Source organism: Eurytemora carolleeae, unplaced genomic scaffold (assembly GCF_000591075.1).
Source record: "Eurytemora carolleeae unplaced genomic scaffold, Eaff_2.0 scaffold498, whole genome shotgun sequence".
NCBI classification, from domain to species: Eukaryota; Metazoa; Arthropoda; class Copepoda; order Calanoida; family Temoridae; genus Eurytemora; species Eurytemora carolleeae.
Window position 1 is genome coordinate 43,656 of NW_019396396.1, and position 19,489 is coordinate 63,144.

Here is a 19,489-nt window from a genome sequence, read left to right on the forward strand (position 1 = left end):
TCCAGAGAGAAGAACAGATTTGTAAAATACAAAATAAAAAATAATTTCTTGACTCGAACAGTTTTTAAGAAATAGATTAGACAAACTCATCACACCAATCAGAGAGACACTGGTAGCAATCGGTGGCCTAAACAACAAAATATCAACCATTCGTCCGTAGAAATTATAGAGCATAATTCTATGCCTAGAGTCGGTATAAATATTACTATTTATAATTCTATTATTCTGGTTCGCAGCGTTATAAAGTTGTTGGACAGAACTTTTATCCTGATAATGCTAACATTTTTGGCGAAATGTATTAACAAGAAAATGATGTATTAAGTGAGAGAAAGAGAGAGAGGAGGGTTGAGATTTGTTTAAAAACGATCTATAGTTTATTAATAAAGAACAAGTAGTTGATTGATTTCTTCTCAGTTTTAACCTTTAGTGGAATCAAGAAGTAGTTCAAAAAATCTACTTCTCAATGTTCGTTTATTCCGATCATAGGAGTCATATCCACAAACAATGATTTTTACTGTAACAATAATGCAGAAAATATACTCTTTGATTGATTAATAGACCACATACATACTACAAATATCGACTTTGGTATTGGGTATTATTTTCAAATATTAAAAAGTATTTTACTTCTAAAAGCAAGTGTAATTAATATTGTTTGCTTTAATAAAACGTGCAATATTATAAAAGGCGATCGTAACACTGTTGGTAAAATCGTTTGGGGGCCCAAGTAAAACTGTTGCACAATCTATTATTAGCAAACTTCTCGGTAATATAATTTTGAAATGTGCTTTAATCTGAAATTCTTATGAAGCTGCAAACGAAAAAATTAACAGGGGTGTATAACATTCAGAATTCAGAATTTGGGGAAAAAATGGAAATCAACTTTTTTCATTCTGTTTGATACTTTTTACCTAAAAATTTAGTTATTTTCCCAAATTCACATCACATCACATCACATCACATCACATCACATCACATCACATCACATCACATCACATCACATCACATCACATCACATCACATCACATCACATTACATACCTGCTTAGTATTGGCTCCTGCCAATTCCTTTAACCACTCAACGAACAGATCCTGAATTAAACAATCTGAAAACAAGTGTTAAGATTTCATTTCATTTTGATGCCGGTCCAGAAATAGATAAGATAGATTGATTAGATGTTTTGAAGTATTTTCATGATTGCATCAAAAAATTAGAACAAAAAATTCTCTTTCCGATGATTTAATCCGCCGCATTTTTTTGCGAATGCTGAGCTGCGAACTCTTGTATTGTGGATATCGAGATCAATGCTTGATCTCAATTTTTTGTTATTCTGCAGATAAATTTACTCCCACAGTGAAATTGTACCCTGAAGGAATAACTAAAATGAAGAGATTATGCATTGATCCTCTAATGAACAGTGTTCACTGAATATCGAGATAGATCTGAATTATGAGTATTAAACACAAAAGTTACAGGGAGCTTAAACGTTGCGGATTAACTTTTTTTCTCTCTCACATATTTTTACGTTAAATATCATTCCACTAATATTTTTTAGTTTGATCTGATCTTTATTAATTATTTATTAAGTATTCAGAAAAAAATAATAAATTATTTGTTACACTAAAAATATTGTATCTCTTCTAAAGACTTACCTTATTCTTCTTTAGAAGCAGAAACTGCCCCAGGACGACATATCCTTTATCAAAACCCTGAAAATATTTAATTTAAAGGGATGTTTTCCGATATGAACATATATTAGCAGCACCCAAAAGATTAAAAATAGAGACACAAAATGACATTTTTTATTTCATTTAATATATAGATATAAATACCTTTTATAACTCAACAACATTTTTAGAAAGTACCTATTTTTAAAATCAAGAAAAACCAAATTTATTGGTAAACGTGCATTTCGCCATTTTTATAAATTCATTCCATGAGAAATAAATAATATTTAATAGTCTTGCTTAAAGTTATGGTTATACTTCAAACTTTTTTTTCAAAGTTAATAAATATTTCTTTTTTATAAAAACAAAACCTTAAATACAGTTGTACACCGTACAGACTTACTTAAGGTATATTAAAAAAGGCTATCGATCAAATGAAAAGCTTTAGATAAGTTTTGAAAATATTTAAAACTCGTTTTTTCTTTTAATAGAACAGATACAGACCTTGGCTTCTAGACGTTTCCCCAGAACATCTCCTATGCCAGCTAAATCTGTTACAGGCTAAATAGTAAATCATATAGTTAATTCAAGTTGTTTATCAACCTTTTCCTACATACATGGAATGTACTCAGACACCAAAATGATCCAGATAACCTGAATTTAGGAGTTTAGCTTAGTGCAAATAACAAAACGGGGGCCACTTAAAATCTATCTTCGAGAAGGATTTTTGCCCCCCCCCCCTCTACAAAAATGTACAAGAAACATTTTGTATTATCCCAGGGTGGATTAGGGAGATTTATGGACCGAGCGCTGCGACTAGGACAGTGTTAGTCTATCTGTTGGGATAGGTCAGGTTAGTCTAAGGGTTAGGTTAGGTTAAGACAATTTCTGGGCCGAGCACTGCGGCTAGGATGGCCTAGGGGGCCGGCGCTGCGGCCACATGATCAATTTTACAAAATGTACAAAATTGATAGGAGGGGGGTGGGGGTCAAAAATATCGTTCTCTAGGAAATTACCGTCAACTGTCACATTTTAACTATTTCTCACCTTTTCCCCCATAGGTTCAGCGACAAAGTTTCTGTGTTTTAGTGATGTAGTAGACATATTGCTTTACTTCAATCTGAAATGATTAAGGTAATTTTTTTAAATAATTTAAATGAACAATTGTTTAAAACGTACAAATATATATATTGAAAACCCCTAGAGTTAGAATTTATATATAATAAATTGCTTATCGCAGTTTACTCTCTATGTATATGGCTTTATGAGATAATTAGTAACAAAATCAGCCCTGTTCTGACAACTATAAAGTTAGGGCTTTTGCCAATGGGTACAGCTGCAATTATAAAAGAGGACTAGAAACAAAAAACGAAGAACAAAAATGGAAAATATAAAACTGGAGAACGAACAAACAAGAAAAAAACTGTTAAGGGCACAAAAATATTCTGGAATTGTTATTGAATAGGACAAACTGAAGATTAGAAGAATGATCGCAAAACTTATCCGTCATGATTCTTGGAAAGTTAACAGAAGAATTAATAGAAGATTTACAAAATATGAGTATCTGTTGGATATATAATTTCATCGGATATGTGCAAAGATTGAATGGAAGATAAAGATTTATCAATTTGTACAATAAATTTGATTTAAATAACAAAAATCGAATACTAGGACGGAACTCAGTTGTGATGGAGGGGTCTGTCCAAGTATACGATTTTTGGACCCCCCCCCCCCTCCTATCAATTTAGTACATGACCATTTATTTTCCAGCAAATTTGTTATTATCTATTTGTTAGTTATTTAGGGTTAGGTTAGGTTAAGATACTTTCTGGGCCGAGCGCTGCGGCTAGGATGGGCTAGGGGGCCGAGCGCTGCGGCCACGGGTTAGGTTAGTTAAGACACTTTCTGGGCCGAGCGCTGCGGCTAGGATGGNTACAAAATTGATAGGAGGGGGGGTGGGGGGGGGGTCCAAAAATCGTATACTAGGAAATTACCTGATGGAGTTAACCGACAAAGCAATTAAACATCGTCAACAGAAACTTGTATATACAAAATCACGACGCGACGTGCCACTCTCATAAATATACTAATTTAATTGAAAATTGTTGAAAAAGTGGTCATGTTCAAAATTGATAGGAGGGGGGGGGCGGTCCAAAAATCTTTCTCTAGGACGGACCCAATAAAGACATCGAGAACTACCTACCCACCAAAAATTAATATTTGAACAGAGATAAATCCGGTAAAATTCGTTCAAAATTTGCGCAAGTGAGATAATCCGAATGCCGCGGATGGGTTCACACAAACAGTTTTTTAGGTAGTGCACACTTTTTTAAATACAACACAATTCTTGAACACAATTTAATTTCAAGCTCATATTGATCACAAACGAAAATCTATTTGCGACGAAAAAATTTTAATTTTCCAAAAGTGGATTAAATTGCTGTTTAAGAATTGGGGCAGTTCCTATTTAAAATGGATTCATAGAGTTCGTGCACTATCTACCTATCCATCTATCTATTTACAGACAGCAGTAGCACCAATATTACGTCACGTGGAATTTAGCAATAATTTAGAAAACAGTAAATATTTCAGTTATTTACAGGTGGCAATAGATAGATATTTTAGAAAAATAATATTTTTATCAATATATATGGCGATTGTGACGACGTTTTATGTAATGCAATTGGCAAAATGTCGGAATCGACCGTAAAATTTGTTGTGGCAATATTTTTCTGTTGTGCAAGTTTTGTTTCTAGGGGGTACCATTCTTGCGAGGGCCGGGGGGGGGGGGTATTTTTTCCTTGTTTTAGAATAAAAAGGATTGCCGACTTGCATTTATGTAGACAGCAAGTGTTACGAAAAGTTATAAAAGATTTCGTGTTATAAATTGTTGCCAGAACAAATGTGGTATATTCCGGTAATTTCCTAGTATACGATTTTTGGACCCCCCCCCAAGGCCCCCACCCTGAAAAAAGGGGGGAGGGGAGTTCGTTCTTCATTTAAAATTTTTGCCAATTATACAAAAACCTCTAGCAAGGCTTTACATATTAAATAAAATAAAATAAATCGGATAAACCATATTATTGGGTTCATCCTAATATACGAAATCCTAGCCGCAGCGCTCGGCCCAAAAAGTGTCTTAACTAACCTAACCCATGGCGGCAATGCTCGGCCCCCTAGCCCATCCTAGCTGCAGCGCTCGGCCCAGAAAGTGTCTTAACCTAACCTAACCCTTAATAACAATTAAATACTAACTTACTAATTTCGTCATGTACAAAATTGATAGGAAGGGGGGGGGGGTCCAAAAATCGTTCACTAGGACAGACCCAACAAATGTCAAATATGTAACATATAACTGAAAAAATATTAAAGTAAAAATATTTTAAAACAAATTAAATTTGTTCAACTTTCAGATTAACAATGTCTGTAGTTATGCAGACGTGGTCTAGGGTTGGTAGAAGATGTTTATCATCATCCTCTAGTATTCAAGTTCTAGCCTTGTCTACTACCAGGTACTTGGTCCAGGGTTGGTAGAAGATGTTTATAATCATCCTCTAGCAGTTAAATTCTAGCCTTGTCTACTACAGCCAGGTACTTGGTCTAGGGTAGGTAGAAGATGTTATCATAATCCTCTAGTATATAAGTTCTAGCCTTGTCTACTACCAGGTACTTGGTCTAGGGCAGGTAAAAGATGATTATCATCTTCTAGTACTCAATTTCTAGCCTTGTCTACTACCAGGTACTTGGTCTAGGGTTGGTTTAGGAGTGGTCAAGTACATTGTCTGTTTCTTGTTTAAACTATTCCTTCGAGATTTCATTCTGTGTGTTTCATTTGTTTCTTTGGCTGTTTCTCCTTCTTTTTTAAAGTTTAAAATATGACTTGTGAAGAATTGCGAGATAGAAATTTTATGTTTTATCATAATATGTTTGGTTAATTCATTTTATTAATTTTGTAAGTTTCAATGTTGATTTCTTTTTTTCCGAAAGGGATTTCAAGCGGACCTCCATTCAAAGATGTCCGATTCACAACGGTACCCTTGCAACCCTTATTTGATCTCAAATGTGGAAGAAAACGTCAGTTTTCTGACTCGAATTCAGATATTTCTCTTGCTTTTTATAAAGTAAACATTCTTTAGGAACATAAACATGAATAATTCATACTTGATGAGACTTAGCTTTCAAGGGTACTTTCGTAAATCTGGCATAGCCATCTTTGCATGGAGGATGGAGAGTCACTTGTGATGACTCTAACAACCCCGTTAAATAAATCCAATAAGAAAAGATCCCAATATTTGTGAAAAATTATCTGTTTAGAACATATGCCAGTGTTCCTACCACATACCAATATCTCAAGGTTGACACTGCGGGAACAGATAACAGGTTCAATTTTTTTCTAAAAGTTCTAAAAGAAATATAAATTTAAAAAAAAATAAACAGTTACCAAAAAACAATGAACAGTTACCATAGTGTCATTATTGTTTTAGAACTTAATTACGTTATTTTACATAATACATTATAAACCAACATATAAGTTATATTTGCAATTATTTTTGAAATTTTTCACATTTGTTTCTTCGACAAATGGAGTTTCTTTACAGAGTTGGGTTGATTCAATTAAACAGACCTAAAGCATTGAACGCCCTCTGTGCTGGTCTTATGGACGAACTGGTTGTAGGTAATTCATCTTTAAACAAGATATAGTTATTTTTATTTTCTGTGTAATTGGTAACATTGATAGTTTTCTACCTATGTTCATTGTTCATTATATTATTATATTATTATATTATTATATTATTAATGAAGCGTAATTTTTAGTGACCCTTCATGCAAAGACATCAATACCCGATTTTCTGCGGTACCCTAGTCACCCTAATTCAGCGGTACCCTAATCACCCCAATTCAGCGGTACCCTAGTCACCCTAATTCAGTGGTACCCTAGTCACCCTAATTCAGTGGTACCCTAGTCACCCTAATTCAGCGGTATCCTAGTCACCCTAATTCAGCGGTACCCTAGTCGCCCTAATTCAGCGGTACCCTAGTCACCCTAATTCAGCGATACCTTAGTCACCCCAATTCAGCGGTACCCTAGTCACCCTAATTCAGCGGTACCCTAGTCACCCTAATTCAGCGGTACCCTAGTCACCCTTATTCAGCGGTATCCTAGTCACCCTAATTCAGCGGTACCCTAGTCACCCTAATTCAGCGGTACCCTAGTCACACTAATTCAGCGGTACCCTGTAGTCACCCTAATTCAGCGGTACCCTAGTCACCCTAACTCATATAAATATTTACCAAAAATATCCATGAAATCTTCAAAATATGTGAATTGTAATCATTCCCTTTAAATCTGTTAATGTTAATTGTAAACAATCTCTTTAACTCTGTTTAAAATTTGTGAATTGTGATTATTCCCTTTAAATCTTTTCAAAATATGTGAATTGGGAAAACCCCCTTCAAATCTGTACAAAACATGTGAATTAGGAACATCCACTTCAAATCTGTTCAATATATGTGAATTGGGAACTTTCCCTTCAAATCTGTTCAAAATATGTGAATTTGGAATATTCCATTTAAATCTGTTCAAAATTTGTGAATTGGGAACAATCCCTTTGACTCTGTTTAAAATATGTGGATTGGGAACAATCCCTTCAAATCTGTTCAAAATATGTGAATTGGGAACATTCCCTTAAAATCTGCTCAAAATATGTGAATTGGGAACAATCCCTTTAACTCTGTTCAAAATATGTGAATTGGGAACAATCCCTTCAAATCTGTACAAAATAAGTGAAATGGGAACAATCCTTATGAACTCTGTTCAAAATATGTGAATTGGGAACATTCCCTTCAAATCTGTTCAAAATTGTGAATTGGGTACACTCCCTATAAATTTGTTCAATATATGTGAATTGGGATTATTCCCTCCAAAGCTGCTCAAAATATGTGAATTTGGAACAATCCCTTTAAATCTGCTCAAAATATGTGAATTGGGAACATTCACTTCAAATCTGTTAAAAAGTGAAAATTGGGAACACTCCCTATAAATCTGTTCAATATATGTGAATTGGGAACATTCCCTTCAAAGCTGCTTAAAATATGTGAATTGGGAACATTCCCTTTAAATCTGTCGATTTGTAGATAAATATCAAACCTTCTTTCTAGGAGGAAAATGGTGGGAAATATTTACAAAAATATATCAGCTAAAAAAATCTAATTTGCAGATGGAACGATATTGCGCAATTTTAATTGTTCAAGAATGCACATTGCATAACTTGAACCGTCTATAATATATAATGGTAACAATTGCACGTTGCATAACTTGAACCGTCTAGAATATATAATGGTAACAATCAAACCATACTTGAGATGATTTTTGTTTAAGTATCTATTTCTAGATCTTCACAAAAAAAAATGTTCGTTATAATTGGAAATATTTGATTCGTCTTTATTTTTATTTTTTTTCGTTTAACCCCAGGAGTTAGTGGGGTCCAAAAATCGTTCTCTAGGAATATACCATTACACAAGTATACAGAGTTGCAGTTAGGACTAACCCAAGGGTGATTTACCCTGAACAGTGAAATGGAAATTTGTATTTATATATTACAGGCGAATGGTGGAAATTACATGAAATTAGAATATGATGGAATTTTATTTAAAAATAATTAAATAATACGTCACATTTTTGCACATTAAAGACACATAATTGCACATCAAAGTTATATTTCCGCCCCCTCTCATAGCATTCCAGTTACGCCTCCGTATCCTCCGTACGTATATGATAAATATTCATATTTGTGGGAATTATAAAGAATAAAAATAAAAACATAATAAAAGTTTTGAATGGCGTGATTTTGTTCGAAATGTAATACAATTATGAGACCAATTTACTGAACAACTTCTGATATTTTTCTAAAACTTGTGCGCTTCGGGCTAACCCTTCTGATATAATTTGGTTAACAAATAAAGCAAAGGGGGGGGGGGGGGGGAGATTTGTTAGAAAACACTTCGACATTATTTTTGAATTCAGGCGTTTGCTGCTGGAGCAGATATTAAAGAAATGCAGAACAGAACAATGGCAGCAAACTATACAGAAGCTTTTCTAGGGATATATTCATTGTTTATTGTTTCTTTAATTCAAAACAAAGGTTTTATTTATTTTCCTCTAAAAATAATTATTTTCTCCAATTCAGCAAATTTTTTTCATTTAATTTTTTAGATATTCAGATAGAACCGACAAGGGTGACTCTATTGCATAAAATCCGTGAAATTTGCGACTCTACGTAACTGGATGAGCTAAATATGAAATGAATCTGATTCTAAATCTGAATTTCAATGAAAAATAATTATACTCCAGCCAGTTGGGAGAATATTGCTAAGATGAGGAAACCTCTGATTGCTGCTGTAAACGGATTTGCTCTTGGTAGGTTGGATGATTTTACTACTCACATTCATTATTAAACACAGCTGACCTCACCTCAATAAACCATCAGGTTGCAAAGATGTAGGAATAAGAAATTTTTTGTTTGTGTCAAGCACTCAATTCCTTTAGAAATAAGGCAAAGTTCTGATTGTAACTATAGAATGGTGAATTGAGGGAAAATTGATCTGAAATCAGGAGACCTTCACGCGGATCCAAATATGTTTTTAGATTTTTTTATCCTTGTAAAACCTACATCAGGTCAGCTGTGTGAATTAAAGAGACTGTAGTCGTAATTTCGAGTGATTTCATTAATAAAGTAACTTACCCGATTCACAACGGTACCCTTGAAAGTTTTGTATGATCAAGGATGAATAAGATATTCATGTTTATTTAATTAAAACTTATTTCTTTTCAATAGTAGGAAATTCTCAGGATTAAGCACTTTTTAGCTTTAAAGACGATGTCTTCCAGGTTATTATTCAACTGTTGGGATCAAAGATGATGATCTATAGCGGATCAAACATGATGATCTATAGCGGATCAAACATGATGATCTATAGCGGATCAAACATGAAGATCTATAGCGGATCAAACATGATGATCTATAGCGGATCGGTCTCTTTAATTTACAACAAGAGTTCCTTTAAGATATCTCATCCCGAGATTAGATATATACAATCTTTACTATTTTTGTTTGTTTAAAATTTTAACTTTAATCGATAAGTGTCTTGTTATTTGAATTAATATTTACAAGGAGTTCCCGATAAGACAGTGTCACTTATCACTGAACATATTGAATTATAGGCTTTTAGGGCGCTTCACGCACCTCTGTATAGTATATATTAATAATCTTGTCCTCTTGGTGCTATATATGCAAACCCTTTTTTTACCTACATTTTGAATTACTTACAATTCAATTATGAATTTAAAGATTTAAAAAATAATTTTTTTTGTAGTACACATTCTGACAGACTTATCTGCATTGGTAACCTTTGAGGACCCACAAAAAAATGTTGACACGTTCTGACTTTTTTTGTTTGTTTACAAACAAGTTAAAACCCAGAGATTATACCGTGATCACTGGTCAGCATATATATCAATATAAAAACGCTGAAATTGAGATAACATACAAAGGCTGGCAATTATTTCAATGCAGTATCCGGTACTGAAATACTAAATATTAAAGATTGATCGGTGCAGTTTCCTTAGTTAACACTGTATTGATATATATGCAGATTGCAGACTACAGAATTACCCCGGAGATTTTAAGTGGACTGAGGCCGAATTAAAAGAATTTGAGCCGCGGCTCAAATATAGTTTGTTCTAGATTTAAGCCTGCCCTCAAATAAAACCGGTTTTTGGCGGATTTGAGTAATTAGTAATTTTAAACGACATGTTGAACACCGCATTTTCAGGTCCTATGTTTTACTCACCGTGTAGGAATCACGTCCTGCATGCCAAGATAGCAATGTCCAATTTACTCCTGTACCCTTGATCCCTTGAAACCTTAATATGATTAAACATGTGGTAGATAACTTCGAATTTCCGAGAATGTCTCCAAATTCTTTTTTAGAAGCACGACATTTGCAAGACATTATTGTTGAGAAACCACAAATGAAAATATGCAGGTTAAATGAAAAATATGGATATCTGATTCACTCTTGATCAGGCAACATTTTTAAGGGTACCATGGTAAATTGTGCATTACGCTTACAGTCTCCTTAAATGACAAAAGGAAACAACAAGTTAAACCTAAATGTAAAAAATAAAAATAAAATATTATTTTTCGGGTAAGGAAAATATAAATAGAAGAGTAAAAATTGGTTGGATGATAACGGCCTGCATTCACAAGTTTTAGTTTGGACAATTTGATTAATGAATTGGTGTAGGAGGAGGTTGTGAGGTTGCCATGATGTGTGATATAATATATGCTGGAGAGAAAGCTAAATTCGGTCAACCTGAGATTACAATTGGAACTATCCCAGGTATACAACAATTAACAATAAACACCTGCTTAAAATAGGGGAAAAACAAAAGTTACATTCCTCCCATCTTCATAATCAAACTCTCTAGTATGCTACCAAATCATTTTTTAATGTTAGTTATATTGAATTTTGGTGAAATTAATGATTTAAACGATGGAAGATTGTCTTTCACTTAAAGGGTTTCTAAGCGTAATTTCAAGTTGCCTTTCATTTAAAGGGAATGTTCCTTTTTTGACGGGAAGTCATTTGAAATTACGCTTACAGACCCTTAAAAATATCTAGATTCTAGAACTGAGTCGTTAAGGGGATGTGGAAATGTTAAAATTTTGAATTCATCCATGTATTTGTTCATGGCAGTCTTTAAAGATTAGTTTTCCTTGATAATGTATAAAAACATAAAAAATAATGTTAAACCTAAACGATTTTGATGTCAGCTATACTATGATGTAAATGAATTCTAAACTTTTCCACTAGAACTCGACAAAATCATTTTCATTTACTTATTGCTCAAGTATATTCTAGGTGGAGGCGGAACTCAGCGTCTTACTAGAGCTATTGGAAAATCACGGTATCGTTATATTTTTTAATTTTATCAAACGCAGTTTTAGGGTATTGCTGTCCATCTAAATAAGATTGCAAAAGTGGTTTCCGCAAGCCAATTTTTACTTGTTCGGAAATAAAAAAAAACTTATCTTATTTAGAGTGAAAAAAAGTAAAACTATAGTACGTATCTAAATACATACTGGAAAGATATTAGAGCCTTTCTGTTCACCTGTAAGATCTAAGTTTTAAAAACGTTTTTATGATCTAACCAAATGATCCTGATTTTTTTTGTGTAGACCTGACTTCTTCAGTTTTTACATTAATTAATAGCTTTGGAACCCTACTCTGATTGAGGTTTTCTCACTAAAAATCGACCAACACTAACTCAATTAATTTTAAAACCGAACTAAGAACATTCCCCTAGTTCCTCTGAGTTCCTAATCAAAATTTAAGGCAAACCGGTCAAGGGTTTGATGAGTTTTGATTCAAAATTTCAAAATACGACATTATTCGATCATTTGTTTCTAAAAGCGAAGGCAATATTGTTAAGTGTATTTAATTAGTTATGCTTGTCCTTCTTTGCAAATGTTTGTCTGATAATTTAAAAGCACCGACTAGGAATAAATCAAATTTATTAAGTTTTTTGATTGGGTGTTATTTGAGAATGTGAACACTGAATTCCGTTTGATTAGAAAACACTTGTATTTTGCCTGTCTAAGCAGTTTTTATTTGTTTTACATAATGTGATCACACATCTGTGAATTATATCACTTAAGTTTGTTAGAGCAAGAAGATAGATTGATTTCAATATTTATCATATTTTCTAATTATATTAAAGAAAACTGTGAGTATGGTTGTGATTTCAAGCGGTAAGCCTGAATCACAACGGTATCCTTTGATTTCATAAAGAGCTTGGAAGTTATCGTCTCTTTTGTCCAGGTTGAGTGTTATATTACAATGTTCTCTACTGCTTCGATAAGCATAAATCCGCAAGTCACGTTATAGAGAATCAACAGTAATTAATAATCAATTTTTAAAGCGGAAGTGATAAATTGTTCAGGCAAAACAAAGATATCGTTGTGAATCGAACATTTCTTTAAACGGATGGTCACTTGAAATTACGCCTACAGTCACTGTCATCATCATAACAATGTTAAATAATTTTAATTTCAAGATTGAAAATCACAATTCTGATTATTTTCTAAAATATAAAATCTTGAAACTTAGTGATTATTTGTGAAAAAAAAGGTGAATAGTGAATATCTGATTCATAAAAGAATTAAATTGGAAAGAATTAGTTTTCTAATAGAATACATTATATACTGAATAGATAAGAATGTGTTATTAAAGGAATTTACGATATTACGACCAAATATTTAATGAAAATGAAAATATATGTATACAAAAAACTTCGTCGTTATTTTGCTTGGAAAGAAACTTTGATTAGAATAACTCCGTTTCGTTGGCAAAGGTTCAATTGCCATTGTTGTAGATGTGGCTTTTCACTATTGTTGTAGATATGGTTCTTCACTTTAGATTTAGACGGCAGTCCCTTAAAAATTAACTTGCAGGGCAATGGAGATGAATTTGACCGGGGTTCCCATCAACGCAAAGGAGGCTTCAAGCTACGGCCTTGTCTCAAAAGTAGGATATTTAATATTTATGGGTTTATTCTTTTATGTTCTCTGCCATTTGTCTGCTTTCATTTCAAAACAAATTTCAATTGATTGAACTGTTGTATTTGTCAGTGACTTAATTGATAAATTATGAATTATTGTATTAAATCCAATTTGTTACGTTAAAAGTTTTCTTTCACCGCACGGTTTAAAAATATGCAGGTTTACCTAAAAAGATGAGACTCTGACCATGACATAAAACTCTTTAAATATTTCGTATTTTGGGTAACTTAAGTTGAATACTTCATATGGTAAGGGAGATTTAAATATAATATCAATCTCTCGAAAGTCGATAACTGAGCATGCTAGTTTTTTAATTCTTTATACTATAAATCTTAAGTGGTGAAAAATTATTAGTAGTTAATTATTTTTATTTTGTTAAGGTCTTCCCTCCTGAAACCCTTGTCGAGGAAGCAATTAAAACTGCCGACAAGATTTCCTCTCACTCTAAAATCACTGTTCAGATGTGCAAGGAAACCCAACCATTTAAAATATTTTGAAAGATAAAACAAGGAATTTTTATGTTCACCAGCAGTTCCTGTGCACTATATTGTTAGTAGAAACCCATTTTGTGGAATTACCCAAATTTTCCCCCTTTTAAAAGACACGATTTGTAAGGTTGCCTCTAACATTGATGGCAATGTTTGATTTTTATGCAACTTGAGATATAGTGTTTTACAACTTTTATGAAATGGAAGTCTATTTTAATACTATTGGGGTACCAACAAAATCCTTGGCTCTGATTGGTCCGATTTTTAAAACATATAGAACTCTGTATTCTCATTGGTTGAACGGTTTAGGAAGCGACAAATGCCGCGTATGAACTCACTTTAGCAGAAGGATTAAGATTTGAGAAGCGCATGTTCCATTCTACATTCGCAACTGAAGACAGGGACAAATTTATTCAAATTTTCATCATATTTGACCCCCCCCCCACACTTTTTTTTAACAATTTAAAATATTTACATTTTACAACCTATGATGTATTTTGGGATAATGTTTGTTGTACAACATGACACTTCTTTTCGAATTCAATGAAATCCTTAATAAATTTGAACTGTAGGAAAGAGGGAATGACGGCCTTTGTCGAGAAGCGTAAACCCAACTGGACTGATCAATAAGAAGATCTGTTTTGATCAAAAAAGCGATTGATTTATTTTAACATGGAATAACAAAATACTGATCTAGCCTGGATTGATTATTAAATCTAGAATTATGCCATGTTTAGTTTCTAGTCAGTTCTCTACTTGTACTATATTGCATGACTGATGAACATTAGCCACAATTGTGATTAGCATGATTCTAAAACAGGACTTGCAGTCGATAATAGGTCACAGAGCTCTAATAGTGCATTTTATGCAAAATATCTCCTCAACCTTGCACTACGTTTGGGTGCCTGGGTCTTCGAGTTAATAAACTTGTTCTGCACATAGTAAACCAATTTGTTTCACGTCTAATGGGTAAAAGTGAAAAGGATAAATCGGGAAACCGTAGATTTATATATTTAATATTTATATTTTCAGAATACTGTCGTTTCAAGAATGGAGGAGGAGGATGATTATGAGAAGTTGGGTGAGATACTTTTAACAAAATTTGTTTTAAAAAAACAATCAATTTTAAATTCTAAATAAATGATTATAATGTTATAGAACATAGCTTAGTATATTTCACATCCTTAAATTGCATTTACACTTTCAACCAATTCTGTTATAATTTGTTATTGAGATTTTATTTCTACTCTGATGCATCTCTTTTCTGCGTTGAATGGAAAAACTTGCTTGAACAGTAAACAGAAGTTGCACCCCCCCCCCCCTGAAATGTGCTACTTCAAAAAGTTATGGGGAATTCAGCAAACACAAAATTGCAATTACTTTGGATTGGGTTTTTGAGGTGGCAAACTTTTTTTTTGAGGCAGGGAGGGTGGGGTGATGTCTTCAAGTCTTTTCTTAAATTCTTGACGTACAAAATAAAATAAAGTAGGTAAAATACCTGCATGCCGTAGGCGGCAGGAATATATGTTTTCTTCGAAATATTTAATTTTACCTTTCATTATTAGGAAGGTTTTTGGCCACGCATAGTATTCGGAGCAAAATTATTTTGATGGAAAAATAAGAGAATTTATTTATTTTATTAGTTGGAGTTGGAATGGTTGGCAGCATGGTGGCAGGAGCCTTCGCAGGAACAGCAGAACATATCGTTATGTATCCTGTTGATAGTGTTAAGGTTGGCTCATGTTTATTTTTATCAGCATCTGAATTAATATTGTGCGAGAATTAGTCCTAAATATCATTGCATTTGACCTCAAAAGCTAAAATTATTGGCTGGATTTTGACACTTGAAAAAAAAAAATATTTATGAAAATTTCACCTTCCCCAATTTGATAAATTTTGAATAAAATAAGTCCAATAACTGGTTTCGGATAAGCATTAAAAACAATTAAGAAGAAAATTTTTATTTATGCAAAATTCGCTATACCAGTCCTTTGGTCATAGGCAAATATGACGCGAATGCAAATTCTCAATTTATTATTAAAAACGCGAATGTAAGCCCTGAAAACATTATTATTATTATTATTAAGGGAGGTATATATGTCCTTGAAATTATTAATTTGTTTAAAGACGCGTATGCATTATGCAAGCCTTGAAAATAAAATCATTATTAATTTGTTGAAGTTTCAAATGCAAGCCCTGAAATCATTATTATTTTTGAAGACGCGTATGCAAGCGCGGAAATCATTAGTATTATTGAAGACGCGTATGCAAAGCCCTGAAAACATTATTATTATCGAAGACGCGTATGCAAGCGCGGAAATCATTAGTATTATTGAAGAAGCGTATGCAAGCGCTGAAATCATTAGTATTATTGAAGACGCGTATGCAAGCCCTGATATAATTATTATTATTGAAGACGCGTATGCAAGCGCGGAAATCATTAGTATTATTGAAGACGCGTATGCAAGCCCTGATATAATTATTATTATTGAAGACGCGTATGCAAGCGCGGAAATCATTAGTATTATTGAAGACGCGTATGCAAGCCCTGATATAATTATTATTATTGAAGACGCGTATGCAAGCCCTGAAATGTGAGAAGAAACTTGCAACTGGTATTTTCACAAATGTTCTGGCAATGATAAAAGAAGAAGGAGCACTCCGGCCTATGCGGGTAAATATTATTTTGAAACTTTTGAAATTTTAGAAGACTTTGTTTTAAGAGTCACCCTCCAGTTAAAAAAAGTGGAATGCCTGATTTAAAAAGGTATTTCCACCTGAGCAACAATAGGAAAGACATCGTAGATATTATTGAATGGTTTTTGTAAATTACGTTCTTTGAGACAAAAATCTGCAGAACCAGAAATAGAAATGGCCAATTTTCAGCATGAAAAACATATGTTCATCATTAAAGGTTATAAGGGTTCTCTTGTATGCATCATTGAGTACATTTTTACCTGTTTGCTAATATATAGTTTGATTGATTGATTGATTACTTGACTGATTGCTTGCTTGATTGATTGTAAATAATCGATTGGATTCGTGGAGTGGTTGGTTATTTGATTGGTCAATCTGGGTGCACATGAATTGATTGATTTAGTGGCTGGATGACTGATCAATTGATTTGTTATTCCATTTGATTAGCTCCACTGTATTAGGGAGCTACTGTTGTTGTTGCTGGTTCAGCACCTGCGCATGCGCTTTACTTCACAGGATACGAACAGATTAAGGTAAGATAGATAGTCAAAGTAGGTACTGTACAGAACAGGAATGGCAGAGGCAGAATTTTTCTTAGAATGAGATTATAAGTTTTAATATTTCTAAGACAAAATAATTATTTACCTTTGTCTCTTGCCTAAAAATTCTTGATTTATTTATTTTATTTCAATTGGGTTGCCCCCTTTTTTGCTCCTTTCACCAATCAAGGTGTCTTCTCCATTTTAAATATTAAGTAATATATATTTTGTGCCTTTATTTTTAAAATCATATGTCTCTTGAGTCGAAGCCTATTTTCAGATTATATATTTCTATAAACTGAAAGCATGTTACAGTGTTATACAAAATGTAGTTTCCCTAAATTCTATCGCTTGTTTTAGAAATGGTATTTCAATAGTCGGAGGTTTAAATCTTTACCAGACTCTGTTGGACACGGAGCAGCAGGAGCTGTGGCAACCATCTGTCATGACGCTATAATGACCCCTGCTGAAGGTAAGAAAGAATCCAATCTGGGGTGTATATTTTCTTGATAAATCATTCCGCCCTTCAGAAAATCATAATTTTCCCCATAATTTTTTTCTCACTAAATGGGAGAAAATAAATGATTTCAAATGTGAAATGCTATGGTTTGGAGGGTGATTTAAAGGTCTAGTTAGAACAGGGGCGGGGTAGTGCACCCTGCTGCCTGGGCGGTCTGGGGGGCCCACAATGGGGTCTCTTGCAGATTTCATTTCCTTATGATTCCTTATTCAATCTGAAAACAAAGAACTTGCATCATATTGTTTAACAAACCACAGATGGTTTAAATAGGGTTTATCTTATTTCTTAATTTCAATTTTGTCTTGATAAATTTTTATTTGAAATTGATATTGATCGATAGTTTGGTATCATGCTTTGTAGTCATATGCTAATATGGCATCCTCTATTGACATTCACCCTTTCTACATAAACTGTAGAATTTGATTTAACTTTTTCTTATGTTTTACCCATACCTTCAGTCTATGCAAGCCGCAGCGCTCGGTCCCTCTAGTTGGCACGCTAAAGACCGTAGGCAAGGGATAATGTCCTGTTATACAATTTTAAGTCACCTGTACAAACGAGTAATGAAATTTTAACAAATGTAATTGAATTAAATTTAATTTAGTATTTTTTTTAATATTTGGTGTTCCATGTATTGTATATTGTATTGTATATTGTATATGTATTGATATAATTATTTTAGCTGTAAAACAGAGAATGCAGATGTGCTGTTCTAAATATACAAGATGGACACTGTGTGCTAAATCTATATACAGGAAGACAATCCATAATCATCAATCAAGAAGAAAAATTAATACTATTTTTATCTTAAAATAAAATTATATTCCGTAGGATTATTTTAAACCAATTAGAGTAGTGATTAAACAAAGCGTACACAGTTGATCTAATATATATATATTCATAATTATTGACCTCGAATATTTTCTAACTTGTTTTTTTTTCATTTGTTACAAAGAAAAAAGTCCTCGGAAGAAATGACATTTTTCTGTGATTGATTGATTGATTGATTGATCGGTTTATTAGAGAGGAGGGAGGGCGAGCTTTCTTTAGAGCATATACTACTCAGCTCAGTATGAATATACCATTCCAGGTTAGTAATCATTCGCAACGTAACTATCGTAGACTTTCAAATTGGAAGAAGAACCATATCGGCAATTTTTTCCCTTGTTTAGCTAGGCGCACTCTTTAGAAGTCAAACCCGTAATTTTAGGATTAAGAGAGATGTCTTCGTCATCATCTATGAGATACAGTGTGTCCCAACAAACATGACAGTAGTAAGACGGGTTTTTATCTTTAAAGTTTGGAGACATTCATTCCTGTACCTATTTTTATAGACGTAGAATTCTAGAATAATCACAAACTATTGGCAGCATTGGCATTTTCAAAATGTGGTCTGCCTTTTTTTGTGCTGTCAATATTACCGGAGATATAAAGAAACTTGTTCAGATTTCAAAAAATTTGGTTAAACTAAATAAAATTGAAATCTGAACGAAATTTTTAATACCTCCGGTAAAATTGACAGTACAAAAAAGACAGACCATATTTTGGAAATGCCAGGACTATGAGAATTTTGTGGCAATTTTTTCAAGAATTATATATGTTAAAATAGGTTGACGACTTAATGTCGCCAAAAAATTCAAAGAGTTTTGCTACTGTCATGTTTCTTGGGACACCCTGTACATTTATTTTCTGCCCAGTAATTAAAACCTTTCCCTGTATATTAAACTCTACATAAGTAGTATTTGTTAAAATTTAAACCTTTAACTATGCAGGCCTGCGGGTGAATGTTTTCCAAAAAAAAAAAAAATTTCGTGTGTAAAATTTGTTTGGGGTTTTATTCATAAAATTAGGGAAAATTAAATATTTTTAAGAGAATGGGAAATTAAATGAATTTTTGGGTAAAAAGGTTTCATAAAGATTTTAAAAATATTGTGCTTCTGGGGGGGGGGGGGGG

The 19,489-nt window shown here is 33.2% G+C and overlaps 3 protein-coding genes across 3 annotated transcripts in view; 2 read left to right on the plus strand and 1 right to left on the minus strand.

Moving 5' to 3' along the window:
- Nucleotides 1-67: 67 nt before the first annotated feature.
- LOC111702396 (barrier-to-autointegration factor) lies at nucleotides 68-2,787 on the minus strand. The gene is made up of 5 exons (XM_023474064.1): nucleotides 2,715-2,787; nucleotides 2,172-2,228; nucleotides 1,653-1,709; nucleotides 1,041-1,091; nucleotides 68-127 (listed from the first exon to the last, which is right to left on the minus strand). The coding sequence occupies exons 1-5, from the start codon at nucleotides 2,769-2,771 to the stop codon at nucleotides 77-79; spliced, it is 273 nt and encodes a 90-aa protein (XP_023329832.1). The 5' UTR covers nucleotides 2,772-2,787; the 3' UTR covers nucleotides 68-76.
- Nucleotides 2,788-5,074: 2,287 nt separating this feature from the next.
- Nucleotides 5,075-14,813, plus strand: LOC111702383 (enoyl-CoA hydratase, mitochondrial). The gene is made up of 11 exons (XM_023474050.1): nucleotides 5,075-5,179; nucleotides 5,982-6,047; nucleotides 6,266-6,367; nucleotides 8,688-8,767; nucleotides 9,019-9,084; nucleotides 10,974-11,069; nucleotides 11,592-11,637; nucleotides 13,184-13,256; nucleotides 13,672-13,761; nucleotides 14,089-14,180; nucleotides 14,352-14,813. Exons 1-11 carry the CDS (start codon nucleotides 5,088-5,090, stop codon nucleotides 14,407-14,409), a joined length of 861 nt encoding a protein of 286 aa, XP_023329818.1. The 5' UTR covers nucleotides 5,075-5,087; the 3' UTR covers nucleotides 14,410-14,813.
- The window catches only part of LOC111702398 (mitoferrin), a 7,393-nt gene continuing 2,674 nt past the window's right edge, over nucleotides 14,771-19,489 (plus strand). The window contains exons 1-7 of the mRNA XM_023474068.1: nucleotides 14,771-14,860; nucleotides 15,423-15,511; nucleotides 16,352-16,453; nucleotides 16,938-17,009; nucleotides 17,376-17,487; nucleotides 18,218-18,290; nucleotides 18,559-18,625. Coding sequence (XP_023329836.1) covers nucleotides 14,830-14,860; nucleotides 15,423-15,511; nucleotides 16,352-16,453; nucleotides 16,938-17,009; nucleotides 17,376-17,487; nucleotides 18,218-18,290; nucleotides 18,559-18,625 — 546 coding nt within the window. The 5' untranslated portion in view covers nucleotides 14,771-14,829. The remainder of the gene's footprint in view (nucleotides 14,861-15,422; nucleotides 15,512-16,351; nucleotides 16,454-16,937; nucleotides 17,010-17,375; nucleotides 17,488-18,217; nucleotides 18,291-18,558; nucleotides 18,626-19,489) is intronic.